General features: G+C 42.9%; 1 protein-coding gene across 1 annotated transcript in view; it reads right to left on the bottom strand.

The window, feature by feature from the left end:
• ADGRD1 (adhesion G protein-coupled receptor D1) overlaps positions 1 to 19,585 on the bottom strand; it is a 398,243-nt gene that overhangs the window by 178,566 nt on the left and 200,092 nt on the right. The window contains exon 14 of the mRNA XM_038763906.1: positions 1,747 to 1,820. Coding sequence (XP_038619834.1) covers positions 1,747 to 1,820 — 74 coding nt within the window. The remainder of the gene's footprint in view (positions 1 to 1,746; positions 1,821 to 19,585) is intronic.

The raw sequence follows: 19,585 nt of genomic DNA, 5'->3' as shown, positions 1-19,585 counted from the left end.
TTTATTAAGCACTTGCTATGTGCAAAGCACTGTTCTAAGCACTGGGGAGGTTACAAGGTGATCAGGCTGCCCCATGGGGGGCTCACAGTCTTCATTCCCATTTTACAGATGAGGTAACTGAGGCACAGAGAAGTGAAGTGACTTGCCCAAAGTCACACAGCTGACAACTGGCGGAGCCGGGGTTTGAACTCATGACCTCTGACTCCAAAGCTCTTTCCACTGAGCCACGCTGCTTCTCTGTATATGGATCGCTGTTACTAATAATGGTAACAATAATTATAAGTGCATTTGGTAAACACTTACTATGTGACAAACACTTACTAAGCACTAGAGTAGAAACAACGTAGGCAGATCAGATGCAGTCTCTGTCCCACACAGGGCTCACAATCTAAGGAGGATGGGGGAGAACAGGTATTTAATCCCTCTTTTACAGATGAGGAAACTGAGTGACTTGCCCAAGGACTCAGCAGGTAAATGAAGGAGTTGGGATTAGAACCCAGGACTTTTGAGTGCCAGGCCCATTCTCATCCCACAAGGCCACACTGTTCCACTTTAACGGCACTCATCCTGAGAATATTCCGTACAGGTGGCACGATCCCCTTGACACAGAGCTCTTACCAAGGAGTGTGGCTCTGCCTTGGCTTTCCTTCAGCAGATATCATCACCTTGAGAGTCCCTCTACCTCTTTTAAGAGGCTACATATAAGGCTCTAAAAGACTTGAGACAGAGGAATAATAATAATAATAATGGCATTTGTTAAGCACTTACTATGTGCCAACCACTGTTCTAAGCGCTGGGGGGGATAACAAGGTCATCAGATTGTCCCACGTGGGGCTCACAGTCTTCATCCCCACTTTACAGATGAGGGAACTGAGGCCCAGAGAAGTGAAGTGACTCGCCCAAAGTGACACAGCTGACAAGTGCTGGAGTCGGGATTCGAACCCATGACTTCTGACTCCCAAGCCCGGGCTCTTTCCACTGAGCCACACTGCTTCTCTATAGGAAGTATAGAGACTCTTTCAGAAGCATAGAGAATCTTCCAGCATCTTATCTTGTCAGCTGTGTCACTTTGAGCAAGTTGCTTAAATTGTAAGCGCTCAATAAATACGATTGATTGATTGATTAAATTGTTTGGGCCTCATTTCCCTCATTTGTAAATGGGGATTAAGATTGTGAGCCCCACATAGGACAAACTGCTAACTTTGTATCTAACCCAGCACTTAGAACAGTGGTCTGCACATAGTAACTGCTTAACAAATACCATTATTATTATTATTATTATTATTATTCCAGGCCAAAGTTCACCTCTCCCATCCTTCCTGGGGGCGGGGGAGGGAGAGAGAGAAGGAGAGAGGGAGAGGGAGGGAGAGAGAGGGAGAGAGAGAGAGAGAGAGCACACATGATAGCGAGCCAGCACACGTGTGTATTTGTGCATGTGTAGGAGTGTCTCCTCTTCTGGGAACTTGCTCTGCTGTGCTCTTTTTAACCCAGAAGTGGTACAGAGAGGGATGAATATGTCTGATTTAATAGTATTGTATCAACACCAGAGCTTAGCACAGTGCTTGCTACAGAGTGCTTAACAAATACAATTATTACTGTTATCATTATTATTATCATCACCTATTACGGGATGATTGTTATTCCTGTCCCCTTCCCATAGAGCTTCCTGCTCTGCCCAGTGATTAAAGTCCAGCCATGTTGATGGGAGCAAAGCATCAGGAAGTGTGCTTTTTACAGTGAACATACCTGAAGTCCAGAAAGGCACAGTAAAGGAACACTCTGTTGCTTTTATTTGTTGCTTGACTGTGTTGCCGGGCAGTCTGAAAAAAAAATAAAAAATAAACATACTTCTTCCGGTAGTCAGAAAAACAAACGTTCAGCACCAAAGCATCATACAGTAAGTGAACCAAACATACGTTGGTAGAAGCATAAAACTACACGGGTACAATCACATTTTGGTTTATATAATAATGTATTTTTAGTATGGAATGGAACGAGAATGTAAGACCATCAGCAATGGTCCTTTCAGCCATTTTGCCCCCAACAGTGATGACAGGATGCTTGGAGGGGTCTTGTACTTCCCAAGCGCTTAGTACAGTGCTCTGCACACAGTAAGTGCTCAATAAATACGATTGAATGAATGAATGGAGGAACGGCAAAATGGATTTCCTTCTTGGCAACCCTACAAATTGTTTATGATTGATGATCCAGCATCCCTGACCTTTTCCTCATCATCCCTAACTTTTTCCTCTAGTAGTCCATCATCAACCTCTTACCTGTGATTTGACCCAAGCCCCTCAAACCTACTGGTAGTGCTGACCCTGATCTGTCATCCTTTTGCTTTCTTCCTAACCTCAAAAATCAATTATATGGGATTGCCCATGAAAATCAATCAGTGGTGTTCATTTAATTTTTGCTGTGTGCAGAGCATTTTACTAAGCACTTGGGAGTGTATGATTCAAGAGAATCGGTATAATGTCAACCAAGTCCAAGCTTCAGCCAAATTTTTTGGGCGAACCTCAGCTGTTTGTTGGTGGATGTGGTAGGTTGACTCTTAATGCTTCTTTTTTGCATGTGGTACCCTAGGTTTGCTCCCTGCTGGTGTTCATTACCTATATTTGGAGGGGCAAGTGTTGTGACTCCCCCCACATCTTGCCGCTCCCTGCCCCCCAACCCGCACCCCAAACTCATCCCATAGACATCCCAGAACTTGGTTGAATTACTTCCTGGAGAAGGCAAGCCCTGAAGGGACTAGTCAACCTTAACTACCACAGTATGAGTTCTTATGCACTTAGTAAATACATTTAAACACAGTCATGCACAAACCTAGGGAAACCACTGTGGCCTAGTGGAAAGACCACAGGTCTGGAAATCAGAGGACCTGTGTTCCAATCCTGGTTCCACCACTTGTCTACTGTGTGACCCTGGGAAATTCACTTTACTTCTTTATGACTCAGTTTCCTCATCTGTTAAATGGGAATTAAATCCTACTCCCTCCTGCTTAGACTATGAATCCCATTTGGGACAGAGACTGAGTCCAACTTGATACTAACTACAGTATTTGGCACATAATAAGCACTTAATAAAGGCCATTATTCTTATATACATTAAAATGTCTGTAGACTCACAAATACCAAGTCAGACCAAATTCAAGCAAGGCAAATTCTTCATATATGATGTCATCTCCCTAGTTCCATGCCCCTCATATTTGAATGGGAATCACACCAGGCAGACTGAGTGCTACAATAAATGTTTTCTTTTTCACAACATTGCTTTTTCAGTGAAAAGAACCTTCCCTTTCTTCTAAACTTCAGGAATAAAAGTTATTTGACTAGTCGGGGATTGGCTTTGCATTTTTTGATCAAATTCAAACCATCTGTGGAGTAACCCTCAACTAACAACAAAAAAGGTACTTTAGCCACCCAAATAGCTTTTAAAAATACCACTGTGATGAGATAAGAGTGAATGAATCAGAAGCAATCAGAATCAGTTTTTTTAAAAATAAATATGGGTTAAAAATAAAGGGACTAAGCACTTGGAAGAATGTAGTTTGTTGAACCTAAGACTAAAAAAAGACCAACTTGAGGAGTCTGGTTAAGAGAATTCAGAGCTGGAGCCAGGCATCCCCACTCAAAATAGTCAGTGGAAACATTTTTAAAAGGTCAAATTTAATTTCATTCATGCAAAATGTTTTTCAAGGATCTGTATACCCAATGCCAGATCTCACTCTCAGTGTCACCTTGGGATATACTTTCTAGTTCTTCTTCCCAGATTTGTCTCCTAAGATTTGTCTAGAAATACTTTATCCCCTCTGCAGAATTTTAATAGCTTGGTCTATTATGGTTCTTCCACTCCGACAGAAAGAATCCTCTGTTCTTTTGCCATACTGCTTAATTACCATAGAGGAGTCATTAATATGAAACCAAATAAAAACAAATATAATATTGTAAAATCTGGCTGCAGCCTTTGGTACTTGGATATTAGCAGATTTGACATAACTGTATAACTCTTGAGTGACCTACAGGCTGCTGTCAATATATTTGTCCAACTATAAACACATTGATATCCAAGATCTTGTTAAAAGCCATAGATTTTTGTGGTGGAACTGAACAAGCTGATGACAGCCAGTGAGAGATACTGTAGTTTCTTTTCAATTCAGAAGGTGGATTTTATATTTTATTTTGCTTCTCCCAGCCTTCCTTCTTGTTCTCTTGACCCAAGAACTTCTCATCATGAAGCCAGTTCCCCTCTCCAGGGTCCAGAATCAGAAAGCTGGAATGAATCTTGGGAAGTCATCAAGTCTGTTCATTATCGTTCCAAACATAGCATGTGGACACCACCCTCCAAAAACAGCAATTCTGATAACATTAAGATAACATTTAGATATTCTGAAACTTTTCTGTTTCCCAAAGACATGTATTTTTGTGTGATTACTTGTACTCTCGATTCGTTCTTCTTCTTCACCCTTGTTTTCCCAATAAAAAAGCCGATCTCGGAGTATACTGATATTCTTTTTTTTCCCTGCACAATTTTTAAATCTTGATTGGAACTGTCCAATAATGAGAATAATAATTTTGGTATTTGCTAATCACTTACTATGGGTCAAGCTCTGAAGTAAGTGCAGGGGTAGACTCAAGATAATCAGATGCCACATGGGGCTCATGGTCAAAGTAGGAGGGAAAGCAGGTATTGTATTCCCATTTTGCAGATGAGGAAACTGAGGCACAGAGAAGTTAAGTGGCCCCCCAGCAGACAAGTGGCAGAGCCCTCCGATTCCCAGGCCTATGCTCTTTCCATTGGTCCACGCTGCTTTTCATAGTTAAACTTTCCTTAATGGGATCCAATTGCCAAACCTGAACAAGACCATACGTTACAGTTTTTCTGGTTCACCATACCCCAAAGAAGTTCTGGATTCTTGGGCGTAAGGAAAAGGTTGAGAACTAATATCTTATTATTATTATTAAAGTGCCATCGAGTCGTTTCTGATTCGTGGCTACTCCATGGATATACTTTCTCCAGGACGTCCTGTCTTAAAATAATGGATGCAGTTTTGGTGCAAAGCAATATGATTCTTCCAACTCACCCTTGTTGCCTCCCTCTACACTGTGAGCTCCTTGTGGGTCTAGAAAGTACAATGCCCTGTTGTAATCTCCCAAGTGCTTAGTACAGTGCTCTGCACGTGGTAAGTACTCAATCAGTACTACTGATTGATTCTCCCCAACCTCTCTCACAGGGGTGTCTGATTAGTCCAAAAGAAGACACAAACAAATAGGGAAACATTTCCACAATAAAAGTATGAATCCTCAAAAGTCTTACAAAAACCAGGTACAATCTCTCCTCCCTGAAAATTGTTCATAGTTGGACTTTCTCCTCTCCCACCTCTCATCAGACTGGAATGGATGTAATTTTACTGGACAAAGAGAGCTGACCTGTAGAGGGCCCTGTGACTTTATAATTCTAGAGTTATTTTTCAAAAAGAAGCACATTGTCCATTGGTGCGTGGAAAATAGCCCAGATGAAAGTGTGTGTGGTCAGAGCGGTAGAGGAAGCAGATACAGTGTTGAATGTCTCAGAGGATGCAACCTGGAAATCCAAGGGCACTTCCCTAGCTCTTCCCCCTCCCCAGCAGGAACACCTGCAGGCTTCATCCTCCATAACAGCCAAACGCTTTCCTTGAAATGCCTTTAACGATGCTGGGAAACCATTTCACTTTTTCCCCCAAAATAAGAAAACCTCGGGAAATTCACAGAACTTTCAGTAGGTTCATTTTCACTAACTGAGAGTGTCGTATTTCCCTAGAAAATAAAGACGTATCATTTGTGCAAGAGTCAATATTTTAAGAGGAGGTGTGGAAGGTGATGACTTGCCCAGAGATTTCTAAAATACATGATGAGGGAAGACTGGGAATGATGTCCATATGAACTTTCTCGGAATGGGAAGGAAAGATGGGAGTGACCCTCAGGATTCTCTTGTATCATCAAGCTGATATCACTACTCCAGTGACTAAATGGAGTTCTGGGACAAAACTAGGGAACTCCCCCAACCTAAAACCTCAGTAAATTATTTTGATTAATGGGATGTTAGCTTGGACTGATATTCTTGGATGTGTCCAACTCCACTACCTAGTCCAAAAACATGAATAAGCGAAGAGGAGATGGATCTAAAGCTTTCCCGATACTGAGAGTGAAAAGGAAAGCAACACGATTATACTTTAAGGCAAGGCACAACAAATCCATTAGACTGCAATACTTGAACTCTATTTTGCAATAGCAATAGTAATAATAATGGTATTTGTCAAGCATTTACTATGTGCTAAGAACTTTTCTAAGCACTGGAAGACTGGAGTAGAGTCAAGTTAATCATTTTGGACACAGTCCTGGTTCCATATGGGGCTTACAGTCTAAGTGTAAGGGAGAACTAGCATTGAATCACCCATTTCACATTGGGAGAAACAGGCACAGAGAGGTGAGGTGACCTTCCCAAGGTCACCCATCAGGCAAGTGACAGAGCTGGGATTAAAACTCAGGCTCTCTGACTCCCAAGCCTGGGCTCTGTTCACTAAGCCACATGGTTTCCCATGTCAAGTCACTCAACTCTGAGTTATTTTGAGACCAATAAATGAAAGTTATCTTAGTCTCTCATTTCTCCTGGTCCTTTCAAATCCCTAACTTTCAAAGAGAAGAGGTAAACTGTAAACAGTCTCAGAACACCTAATCTTTATCACATTTTCATTATTTTGGTAGTCATCCCACGTAGAAACCAGGTCTTAGGGAGCTTCAAAATAGGATGAGGTTGGAGAAAATAGGGGAAAAAAAATATCATGGTTTTCTTCCAATAGAACCAATGTATCCCTCTGGCAAGATTAAGCACCAATTCTAGCGAGGGAGAAAGTTTCTCATTGGCACATGTTGATATTTAATGGTCTGCTATTAGGATAAGTAAAAAGCCAGAGAATAATGAAACACAAATTGATTTTTTTAAATAATCTATTTCTTAGATTTAGCTGACATGACAGCTCAGCTGTCCCAGTTCCTGAAGCACTAAGAGATATCGATTTCATGCCATCCATCTCCAATAGTCTTATACAAAGCAGACATTTGTAGTTCTCTGATTGAAAGTTAATTGTGTTTTTATAAATTGACAAATCACACTGGTAAAGTGGCCAGATAGAGGCCTCATAAGTGCTTCCGGGGTGGACTGGATGCACAATAGCAACAAGGTCTAGTCGATAGAGCATGGGCGTGTGAATCAGAAGGACCTGGGTTCTAAACCCGGTTCTGCTACCTGTCTGCTCTGTGACCTTGGGAAAGTCACTTAACTTCTCCATGCCTCAGTTACCTCATCTGTAAAATAGGGATTAAGACCGGATCCAACCTGATTATCTTGTATCTACCTCAGTGCTTAGAACAATGCTTGGCACACATTAAGCACTTAACAAATACCACTGAGAGAAAACAAATTTTACAAATTAAAGAAATTCACAATTCCTCTGACCAAGGGTGCTAAGAATATTTTTTATCAACAGACACGCTTCAGATAATTCGGGGACACAAGCTAGAGCTTGAGGAGGCAGAGGCCTTGGTTGTACATTCAAGAAAGCACTTGAAGAGAGCAAGGGCCATCTGAAGAACGGAATCATTCACCAGCAGAGAAAACTGTAGTTAAGCATCTGGTTGTGATGGAACATGGCCAAGGAAGAGGCAACAATGAGGCTGAGTAGATTTGTGAGATTCACTTTCTGCTTTGTGTTTGTTCATTTGAAAAACTCCAGTGGTTTGGAAAAAAGGGAACTGTATGAGCAGTTTTTTTTCTCCCTGATTTTTTTCATAGGATGAATTTTGGTCTAGTTGGCCCTTACAATGTTCATCTTCATTTTTTTTCTAAATAATTTTCAAGGACACCTTGGGAAACATTTTCAGGAGTATTCAGTAGACAGATCCCTAATTTTGGATGTACCCCCTCTCTGGGGGAATTCATGATGATTATGTGGCAGTGAAAAAAAGTTCAGCAATGAAAACTGGAGAACCCAGGTTCCAAATCTAGCTCTGCCACTTGCCTACTGTGTTACCTCGGGCAAATCACATAACCTCTCCATTCCTCAGTTTCTCTATCGGTCAAATGGGGATAACAATACCTGATGCTATCGCCCAAGGTGTTGTGGAGGCCAAATTGAGATCAGTACTGTACGATGCTTTGACAATAAAAGCACTAAATAGAACTAATTTTTCAAGCACTTAGTTGAGTGCTCCACACAAAGAGCTCAATAAATACCACTGACTGTGCAATATCACCAAATAGAATCCAATCCCATCAGATAAGTCTCCATTTTGAGTGATTTTCTTTTTCCTGAGACATAATTTGCATTCAAGACATAGAGACTTGCAGAGGTACAAATCTTGATTAAGTAAAAGGTTTCATACATTTGTAAATAATCATAGTAATCATTTAAATGATAATGATAACAATTTTTTAAGTATCTACTATCTGCCTCGGCTATAAGCTGATTGTGGTGATGAATGTGTCTGTAAGCACTGAGATAGAAGATAATCAGGTCAGATACAGACTCTGACCTCAGTGGGACTCTAAGTTTGGGAGAGAGGATGCTTGGGGAAAGCAGGCTATCAATAGATCAATGTTATTTATTGAGGACTTAATATGTGTGAAGAGCACTGTATTAGGTGATTGGGAGAGTATAATACAGTTGGGAGACACAATTCCTGCCCACAGTGAGCTCACAGTCTAGAGTGGGAGACATATTAAAATAAATTACAGGTAGGGGAAATGGAAAAATAAAATGACATGTACATAAGAGCTGAGGGATTAGGGATGGGATTAATATCAAGTGTTTAAGGGGTACAGTTCTGAGGGCATAGGCAATGCAGAAGGGAGGAGTAGAGGAAATGAGATCTTAGGGAACATCTCTTGGAGGGGATAAGATTTTAGTAAGTCTTTAAGGTGAGAAGCATTGCGATCAGACAGATAAGTACAGTATTCGGCACACAGTAAGCACTCAATAAATACAACTGAATGAAAGATAAGTGTGGAAAGGGAGTTCCAGGTCAGAGGGGGATTGAGCATTTTCTACAAAAACTCTCAGGATGTGTTTCCCCACTCCTCAAGAAATTCCACTGGTTGCCCATCCACCTCCACATATAACAAAAATTCCACAGAATTGGCTTTAAAGCAGTCAATCACCTTGCCCCCTCCTACCTCACCTCTCTACCCTCTTACTACAACCCAGGCCATACACTTCGCTCCTCTAATCCTAACCTTCTCATTGTGCCTCAATAATAATAATAGCATTTATTAAGCGCTTACTGTGTGCAAAGCACTGTTCTAAGCACTAGGGAAGTTACAGGGTGATCAGGTTGTCCCACGGGGGGGCTCACAGTCTTCATCCCCATTTTACAGTTGAGCTCAATTAATAATAATAATGACGATGGTATTTGTTAAGCGCTTACTATGCTCAAAGCACTGTTCTAAGCGCCGGGAGGGATACAAGGTGATCAGGTTGTCCCACGTGGGGCTCACAATCTTAATCCCAATTTTACAGATGAGACAACTGAGGCCGTGAGAAGTGAAGTGACTTGCCTCCTCTCCGATCTCCCATTGTCCTGTCTCTACCCACTTCAATCCATACTTCACACCGCTGCCCGGATTGTCTTTGTCCAGAAATGCTCTGGGCATGTTACTCCTCTCCTCAAAAATCTCCAGTAGCTACCAATCAACCTACGCATCAGGCAAAAACTCCTCACCCTTTGCTTCAAGGCTGTCCATCACCTCGCCCCCTCCTACCTCACCTCCCTTCTCTCCTTCTCCAGCCCAGCCCGCACCCTCCACTCCTCTGCCGCTAGTCTCCTCACCGTGCCTCGTCCTCGCCTGTCCCACTGTCGACCCCCGGCCCACGTCATCCCCCTGGCCTTGAATGCCCTCCCTCCCAACATCCACCAAGCTAGCTCTCTTCCTCCCTTCAAGACCCTACTGAGAGCTCACCTCCTCCAGGAGGCCTTCCTAGACTGAGCCCCCTCCTTCCTCTCCCCCACCTCCCCCTCCCCATCCCCCCCAGCCTTACCTCCTTCCCCTCCCCACAGCACCTGTATATATGTTTGTACGTATTTATTACTCTATTTATTTCCTTATTTTATTTGTACATGTTTATTCTATTTATTTTATTTTGTTAATATGTTTTGTTTTGTTCTCTGTCTCCCCCTTCTAGACTGTGAGCTCACTGTTGGGTAGGGACCATCTCTATATGTTGCCAACTTGTACTTCCCAAGTGCAAAGTACAGTGCTCTGCACACAGTAAGCGCTCAATAAATACGATTGAATGAATGAATGAATGCCCAAAGTCACACAGCTGACGAGTGGCGGAGCCGGAATTCGAACCCATGACCTCTGTCTCCAAAGCCCATGCTCTTTCCACTGAGCCACGCTGCTTCTCTTAATTAGGCCCAGAGAAGTGAAGTGACTTGCCCAAAGTCACACAGCTGGCAATCGGCTCAATCTTGTCTTTCTCACCGCCAACGCCTCGCCCACATCCTGACTCTGGCCTGGAATGTCCTCCCTCCTCAAGTCTGACAGGCAGTTACTCTCCCCTCCTTCCAAGACTTACTGAAGGCACATTTCCTCCAAGAAGCCTTCCCTAAACTCCCCTTTCCTCTCCTCCCACTCCTTTCTGCACTGCTTTGACTTGCTCCCTTTGTTCAGCTCCCCTCCCAGGCCTACAGTACTTATGTACATATATGTGATTTATTTATTTATATTGTCTGTCTCCCTCCACCGCTCTAGACTGTAAGCTCATTGTAGGTAGGGAATGTGTCTGTTTATTGTTGCATTTTACTCTCCCAAGAGCATATTACAGAGCTCTGCAGTGCTCAGTAAATACGACAATGAAGGGGTCAGCAGCAGAATAGATGAGACTGAGGTACAGTGAGTAGGTTGGCATTAGAGTGAAACCTGTGGATAATGTTGTAATAGGAAATCAGTGAGCTAAGGTAGAAGGTGGAGAGGTGAATAAGAAAGCCAGTGGTAAGAAGTTTCTGTCTGATGCAAGGCAGGTGGGCAACCATTGGAGATTTTTGAGGAGCAAGGAGACAGGACTGAACTTTTCTTATAAAAAAAGTGCTGTGGGGTGAATATCAAATATTCAGCTTCCTTGTCTGTAAAATGGGGATAAAATTCCTGGTCTCTCTCCCTCTTAGTTTGTGAGCCGCCTGTTGGACAGGGACTGTGTCCAACCTAATCTTGGTTATAGATCAGTGCTGAGTAGAGTGCTTGACAAATGGCAAATGCATGGCTCAGTGGAAAGAGCCTGGGCTTTGGAGCCAGAGGTCATAGGTTCAAATCATGGCTCCGCCAATTATCAGCTGTGTGACTTTGGGCAAGTCATTTAACTTCTTGGTGCCTCAGTTACCTCATCTGTAAAATGGGGATGAAGACTGTGAGCCCCCCGTGGGACAACCTCATCACTTTGTAACCTCCCCAGCACGTAGAACAGTGCTTTGCACATAGTAAGAGTTCAATAAATGCCATCATTATTATTATTATTGTTAAATGCTACAATTGTTATTATCCCCCCAGGCAGCTGATGTTCCTTGCCACTCTTGTCTGTGTTTGTCCTTGTCTCACTGCCACACAACTTTCTTTTTTTTAGTCATTTTATGTGGAAAGAATGTGGCCTCCAAGGGCCTGGAGACTGTTCGAGACTGAGAGACATTAGAAAGTGAATGATGGTGATCAGGAAGGGAAGAAGGGAGCAACAAGTGCTTTAATAAAGGTGCAAAGGGATGTGGTCAAAAGCACAGGTGGAGGGAGTAGATTTTGAGAGGAGTCGAGAGATCTTCTCCTGAGATACTGATGGGAAAGATGGGAGAAAGGTTCATGCCTCAGCACAGCCTGCCCATTCATTCTTAATCTGCTCATTTTCTTTCCAAATGTGAGCTGATTTTAAGCCAAGAGAAATACTGTGTGTTAAAACAGAGTAGAATGCCAGCTAATTGTATGAAAAATATTAATATTTATCGCTTGTAGCTCATGCTTCTTGGGACTTGTGATTTCCACTGAAATGGAAAATTTTAGTCAGGATCTAGGCTAAAATATCTCAGAGGGAAACCAGGACAAAGTCTGAGGGGAGCTGATGGTCTGAACTGAATACAAAGGGGCCTTTTCAAGCCTTTGATTGCCTAGGTCTTATCAATCAATCAGTGATATTTATAATAATAATAATAATAACGGTATTTTTAAGTGCTTATTATGTGACAAGCACTGTTCTAAGCGTTGGGGTGGACACAAGGTAATCAGGTTGTCCCCTGAGGAGCTCACAGTCTTAATCCCCATTTTACAGATGAGGTAACTGAGACACAGAGAAGTGAAGTGACTTGCCCAAGGTCACAGAGCAGAAAGTAGTGGAGCCAGGATTAGAACTCACATCCTCTGATTCCCAAGGCTGTGCCCTTTCCACTAAGCCACTCTGCTTCTATTGAGCACTTACTCTGTTCAAAGCACTGTACTAAGTGCTTGGGAGAGTATAATACAATAGAGTTGGTAGACATGTTCCCTGCCCACAAGGAGCTTACAGTCTAGATGGAGAGAAAGACATTAAAATACATTATGGACATGGACATAAGCACAGTGAGGCTGAGGTGTCTATCAAGTGCTTGAAGGGTACAGATCCAAGTTCATAGGTGATGCAGATGGAAGAGGGACTAGGGGAAATGGCTTAATTGAGGAAGGACTCTTGGAGCAGATGTGATTTTACTAAGGCTTTGAAAGTGGGGAGAGCGGTGGTCTGTTGGATATGAAGGGGAAGGGACTTCCAGGCCAAAAGGAAGGCATTGGCAAGGGATTGGAAGCAAGGCTGAGGTACAGTGAGTAGGTCAACTTTAGAGGAGCAAAGTGGGTGGACTGGATAGTAGTAGGAAATCAGCGAGGTAAGATAGGAGGGGGCAAGGTGATTGAATGTTATAAAGTCAGTGGTAAGGAGTTTCTGTTTGATGCAGAGATGGGCTGCTCTCAAGGAGTGGGGAGGCATAGACTGAACATATTTTTGACAAAAAAGATCCAGGCAGCAGAGTGAAGTGGGGACTGGAGTGGGGAGAGACAGGAGGCAGGGAGATCAGTAAGGAGCTTGATGAGGTACTCAGTGAGCAAGATATAAGTGTTGGATTAGCATAATGGCCATTTGGATGGAGAAGAAAGGGTTGATTTTAGCAATGCTGTGAACTTAGAATCTGCAGAATTTGGTGACAGATTAAGTGGGTTGAATGAGAGAGATGAGTTGAGTATAATGCCAAAATTATGGATTTGTGAGACAGGGAAGTTAGTGGGGTTGTCTACAGTGATGGGAAAGTCATGGGGAGGACAGGATTTGGGTGGGAAATGAAAAGTTCTGTTGTCAAGATGTTAGAGGTGCCACTGCATGATCCAGATAGAGATGTTCTGAAAGCAGGAGATTGCAGGGAAGGAGAGAGGTCAGAGCTGGAGAGGAAGGTGTAGGAATCATCCACATAGAGATGGTAGTTGAAGTCATGTGAGCAAATGAATGAGTTATCCGAGGGAGTGGGGGTAGAGGGAGAATAGAAGGGGACCCAAACTGAGCCCTGAGAGACTCCCACAGTTAAGGCTTGGGAGGCAGTGGAGGAGCCTGCAAAAGAGATGGAGAATGAGTGGACAGAGTGAAAGGAGGAGACCCAGGAGAAGACAGTGTCGGTGACACCAAGGTTAGATTATTTTTCAAGGAGAAGGGAGTAGTCCACAGCGTCAAAGACATCATAAAGATCAAGGAAGATTAAGATTAGATTTGGCAAGGAGATGATCATGGGTTCATTCATTCATTCAATTGTATTTATTGAACACTTACTGTTTGCAGAGCACCATACTAAGATTTTGGTTGAGTACAATATAACAGTAACAGTGGGTGACCTTAGAGGGGGCAGTTTCCATGGAGCCAGATTGGATCAAGCAGAGAACTGAAAGTGGAGGCAGTATATGAGGACAACTTGCTCAAGGAATTTGGAGAGAAGAAGAAGAAATTGGAAAGTGAACAACTGAAGATGGTGGCTAGCGAGGCAGGAAGGGAGGGGCAAGTGCTTTGACAAGGTGCAAAGGGATGGGATCAAAAGCACAGTGGAAGGAGTAGATTTTGAGAGGAGTCAGGAGATCTCCTCCTGAGATACTGGTGGGAAAGATGGGAAAATCATAGAAAGTGCAGGAGAAGGGAGATACTGGAGAGGAGCTGGGGAGATTTTAGGGAGATCATGCCTGATGGTTTCAATTCCAGCGAAAAAGAAGGTGGCCAGGTTGTTAGGGACAAGAGATGGGAGGGGTGGAGGATGGGATTTGAGAAGGGAGTTGAACATCTGAGACAGCTGGCAATGTTCAATGGACGTGGGGGTCAATGAGGATGGAGACATAATGTTTCCAGACGGAGGACAGCAGAATAAAAGCAGATGAGGATGAATTTGAGGACCAGAGCGGCCTAGTAGAAACAGCACTGAGAATCAGAGGATCTGGTTTCTAATCCCAGCTCTGCAAATTGCCTGCTGTGTGACTGGACAACACAAATTTAACTTCCCTGTGCTTTCAATTTCCTCATCCGTGAAACAGGGATTCAATGCCTGTTCTCCTTCCTACTGAGACTGTGAGTTCCATGTGGGACAGGGACTGTGTTCAATCTGGTTAACTTGTACCTACCCTAGCTCTTAGAACAGTGCTTGATACTTAATAAGCGCATAACAAATACCATAAAAGTGTTAATAATAACATATGGGGTTGGTCTGTTGACTGGATTTCCTCCAGTAGCACTCCATAGCTCATGCACAAGAGCAGAGGAAGCATTCTGTGGAGGTGAATCAGGTCTGTGAGTTAATTGTACAAGATTGGTGGAGGGACAGGGAAGGAAGGTGTTGTGTTTAATGGAGAGGGCAATGTTTGGGGCATCCATTTGTGCAACAAGAGAAGGTAGTCTTACCTCCTTTTGTGCCTGCCCGTTTTCTCCATTTATCCAGAAAAGTTGTTTTTCCACCTCAAAAGGGATAATAGAACATCTCCCCTTCAGTGTCCTGCCCCAGCATCTGACAAGAAGGAAGTTTCTTAGCTCTCCAGTTTGCAATAATGAAACCCTGGACTCCACTATTATTTCTCAAGGTCTGTTAGAAACCACTTTCTCCTGCTGATCATGAAGAGATGTACCCATGGGAAATTTTAGACCTAGGATCAAAATCCATGCTGCTACCACATATACCAATGTGCTATCAGTTATAGCCTAGGTAAGAGAAACAGTACTCTCATATTAAAGGGCATGTCACAAACCAAGGAACAGAGCAAAAACCTATGAAACATTTGACCACTACATGGACATCTGGAATTAGAACAGCTTGCCTCAAAATTGAACATAAAGTGTTTTCAAATCACCCTTTGCCTGAAGCAACAACTCAACACATCAGGTTTTCAGTGGAAAACTTGCTTATAAAATGCTAGACCTGTAGTCTCCATTTCTGCATTTGTCATTGAACACCTGCTGTTTCAGAGGTGAAATATTCAGAGATTCACAAGCAAAGACTGTAAAGGTAGACAATGGAATGCATTTGACATCAAGCAGGACCTAGGTAGAAGGTAAAATATAGAAATATAAAATAAGATTGGGTGTTAATTACTTTAAACATTAGAAATCTAGGCAGGCCAGATGCATCTCCAAGGGTCACTGAGTTTTAGCTGTGAACATGAAATTTTTCACCATTCTCTTTGTTCCTTCTCAACAAGATTGCCAATATCCCCTCCAATCCATCCTTTCACATGACAAGAGCTTCCACTTCCAGAACTGTTCTTCTGTTTCTATTAGATATCTAAATATTGACTGGGTACCCTCGGGGTGGTGATGGTTGCAGAAATGTCAGTAGTTAGGAAGAGTGTTATGCCACCCAAAACCTGCTGGGAGAATTTCAAATTGTTCCTCTCTGTTGTCCACTCTGCTAGACTGTAAGCTCACTGTGGGCAGAGATTGTGTGTGTTGTATTGTTATATTACATTCTCCCAAGCACTTACTATAGTGCTCTGCAAACAGTAAATGCTCAGTAAATATGATTGACTGATTGAGGACAGAACTAATTGTAACGAGAGGACTTTGGTTAGATCAGAAGTCGGTAATTATTTTGTGGCCATGTACACACACACACAAATAATGGTACTACATATTCAAAGACACCCCTGAGGGTGCAATGCAACTATGAGATCCACAGTCCTGAACACATTGTGCACACAAAATGGTTGTCCCTTATGATGTCATGCTTAACTCTGTCAGGTCTTGGCACTGTTTTCTCTTTTGCCTTCTTGTTTCTCTTTCCATATCAGGTTTTTCTTCAAAGAGAACCACTCCCTTCCTGATGGCACCACGCTGCGCTGGTCTACTCTCAGCAATTGATTTCCAGTTTTTCGCTAAGGTATAGCATTGTCTGAGGCTTTATTTCACCATGTCCTCAAAACAGTTCCTTTGCCCTCCCTGCTTTCAGTTCCCTAATTTCAGCTCTCCATACCGCAGTTGTCTGCATATCTTGCCTTCACTGATCTTCGATGTGTCTATTCCCTCAATCCTCAGACTGAGTTTCTGACTTGGCTAAAAAATCTTGTGAGATTTCACAGGAGCAAACGGGGTTCTTCAGGGTGGAAACAGACCAAGAGGGGGATTTCCACCATCTTCCTAGACATTATCACTGTGAAGTAATAAACTGTGAGCCTCATGTGGGGCAGGCACTGTGTCTGACCTGATCATCTCATATCTACCCCAGGGTACAGTACAGTGCTTAGCACCTAGCTAAGGCTTAACAAGAACTATTATTATCATTATATTTGTTAAGTATTTACTGTGTGCCAAGCACTGAACTAAGCATTGTAATAGATATAAGATTGTCAGGTCAGATGCAATCCCCATCCCACATGGGCCTCACAACCTAAGTGGGGGAGAGAGAACAGGTAATGAAGCCCCATTTTACAGATGATGAAACTGAGACTCGGAGAAGTGGGTCGTTCAGCAGTCTGGTGGCAGAGCTGGGATTCGAACCCAGGCCCTATGACCCCCAGGCCTGTGCTCTTTCCATTAAGCTATGCTCCAATTACTACACAGTTCAACTTGGTGGATAAATGGGAGAAACAGGTAGAAAAATCCTAGAGGTTCAAAGATACATCTTAATAGCTGTTTATTCAGCAGCCTTGAAAATAAACACAAAAAAGTAGTAGTGTTAAATGCTTAGTTCAGTGCTTTGTGCGCATAGGCACAAAATAAATAGAACTTCTAGTTATCCTACCCCAATGAGGGTAAATGGGCCCCCCAAAAAATCATCCTATGCCTGTTAATTCACATTCAGGATGAGTGGTTACTCTCTCTGGGCAAGCAGTTGCCTGCAAAACCAACATGTATAGTGTCCACAAATGCAAACTGAATAGAAGCTCCCAGGAGATAAAGAATAATAGTGTGAAAACTCTGTTGTGGACATCCCAGAGACAGTGTTCCTTTGAACAAGCTAATTAGGATGAACAACCCACTGATAGCTCACACATGGCTCACTCTTTGGTACACACCAGACTGATGTTAAGATTAAATATTTAATTCACTTGCAATCCTTCATAGCTGCACAGCCAGTGGAAAGAGTACAGGACTGGGAATCAGGAAACCTTGTTTCTAATTTTCCTGCAGTGCCACCTTGATCAAATCTCATAACTTGTCTTTATCTTATTGTCCTTATCTAGAAAATGGGGATTAAAGAGCTGTTCTCCTTCCCCTTTAGACTGTGAGCCCCTGGGATAGGAACAGTGTCTGATCTGAATATTTGGTATCTAACCCATTGCTTAACACAGAGTAAGTATTTAACAAATGCTACGATTGTTATTTTTATTGTGGGAGAGGAGGAACTGCCAGCATTAATGTGGAATTAATCAACAGTCAGTCAATCTTATTGCACACTTACTGTGTGCAGAGCACTGCACTAAGCACTGGGGAGAGGACAACAATAGACACATTCCCTGCTCTCAACAAGCTTACCCATGAGCTTGAAAGGTTCTAGGCATGAAGGAGACTGTTTCTCTGCAGGCCTTTTAAACACTGAAATTAGTCTGCAAACCTGAGAGCTCTCATGGAGTTGAGAAGGAGAGTGAAGCAAAGACTCTTGAAGCCTAAGGTCTGTGCACCTGACAAGTCTTTCTGTCATTTTGCCAAATTCAGGCTTGAGAACAATCTTGCATTTCCACTCCTGATCCCAAAACCATCTTCACATCCCATTCTGGTTAGCCCAGGGAACCAGGTGGAATGTTTGCTGGCAGCAAGAAGGCAGTGTGCCTGGTCAGAGGGAATTTCTATAAGGGGAAAATGTTTTTTGAAGAGACTTTTAAGTAGAGAAATCCTTTTGGGGCATAAAAACCCCAAACTTCCACCCACTGTCAACCTAATGCTAAATTCCAACCTGCTTCAGGAGCCACGTAACATCAATTCCACCACCATAACCATCTCAGTCAAGGAGACTGAGGGTCTACAGATCCACCTGATCCAATCAACCATATTTAATATGTGCAGAGCCTTGCACTAAAAGCTCAGAAGAGTACAATGTAAAAGAATTGGTAGACATGTTCCCTGCCCACAACGAGTTTACAGTCCAACTGCTATTCAGAGTTCTTCCAACCCCATCCCTATCCAAGTTGAGTTCAGGCAACCTGGCAGAAAGGTGGAAGGAAAGAATTTGGAGACCCAAACACCCCTCTGCAGCAGGGGTGAGCCAGGGGGCTACTAGGTCAATCAGGAGGCCTGCACAAAGTTCATACGCACACCTGGTTTACCTGACCTCAACTCCCCATTTTTCATTTGATGCTGAATTGAATCCAGCAGCTTTAGCAATACCCCATTTCATTTAGGTGCAAATGAGTCAGACCTCACTGGTTCCTCAAGGACACTGACAAATTTCAAAAACATTTTCAGCAGACATTAGATTTGCCCTCTGCCCACAATGGTGGCTTAAAAAAAAAAAACAATTTGGAAGTGATATTTGGTCAATGCAATGCTTTGATGCATATTAGAAAGTACCATGTGAGTATCTTACAAATCTGGGACATGTTTGTTTTAGGGTACTTGTTAAGAGCTTACCAAGTGTCAAACATTGTTCTAAGAGCTGGGATTGGTACAAGTTAATTAGGTTGGACACACAATGTCCCACAATGGGGCTCACAGTCTTAAGTTGGAGGGAGAACAGGTATTGAATTCCCATTTTACAGTTGAGGACACCAAGGCACAGAGAAATTAAGTGACTTGCCCAATGTCACATGGCAAGCAATCAGCAGAGTAATCGGCAGGGCTGGGATTAGAACCCAGATCCTCTGACTCCTAGGCCTGTGATCTTTCTACTAGGCCATGGATTTGATGGTCTCTCAGCCCTATTGGCAAATATTGCAATTTTAGCTAAGAGCCTAACTCATTCATTCAATTGTATTTACTGAGCACTTGTGTGCAGAGCACTGTACTAAGCGCTTGGGAAGTACAAGTTGGCAACATATAGAGACGGTCCTTACCCAACAACGGGCTCACAGTCTAGAAGGGGGAGACAGACAA

The sequence above is a fragment of the Tachyglossus aculeatus genome, chromosome 21 (genome assembly GCF_015852505.1).
Source record: "Tachyglossus aculeatus isolate mTacAcu1 chromosome 21, mTacAcu1.pri, whole genome shotgun sequence".
Taxonomy (NCBI): domain Eukaryota; kingdom Metazoa; phylum Chordata; class Mammalia; order Monotremata; family Tachyglossidae; genus Tachyglossus; species Tachyglossus aculeatus.
This window is presented reverse-complemented; position numbering and strand designations above follow the sequence as displayed.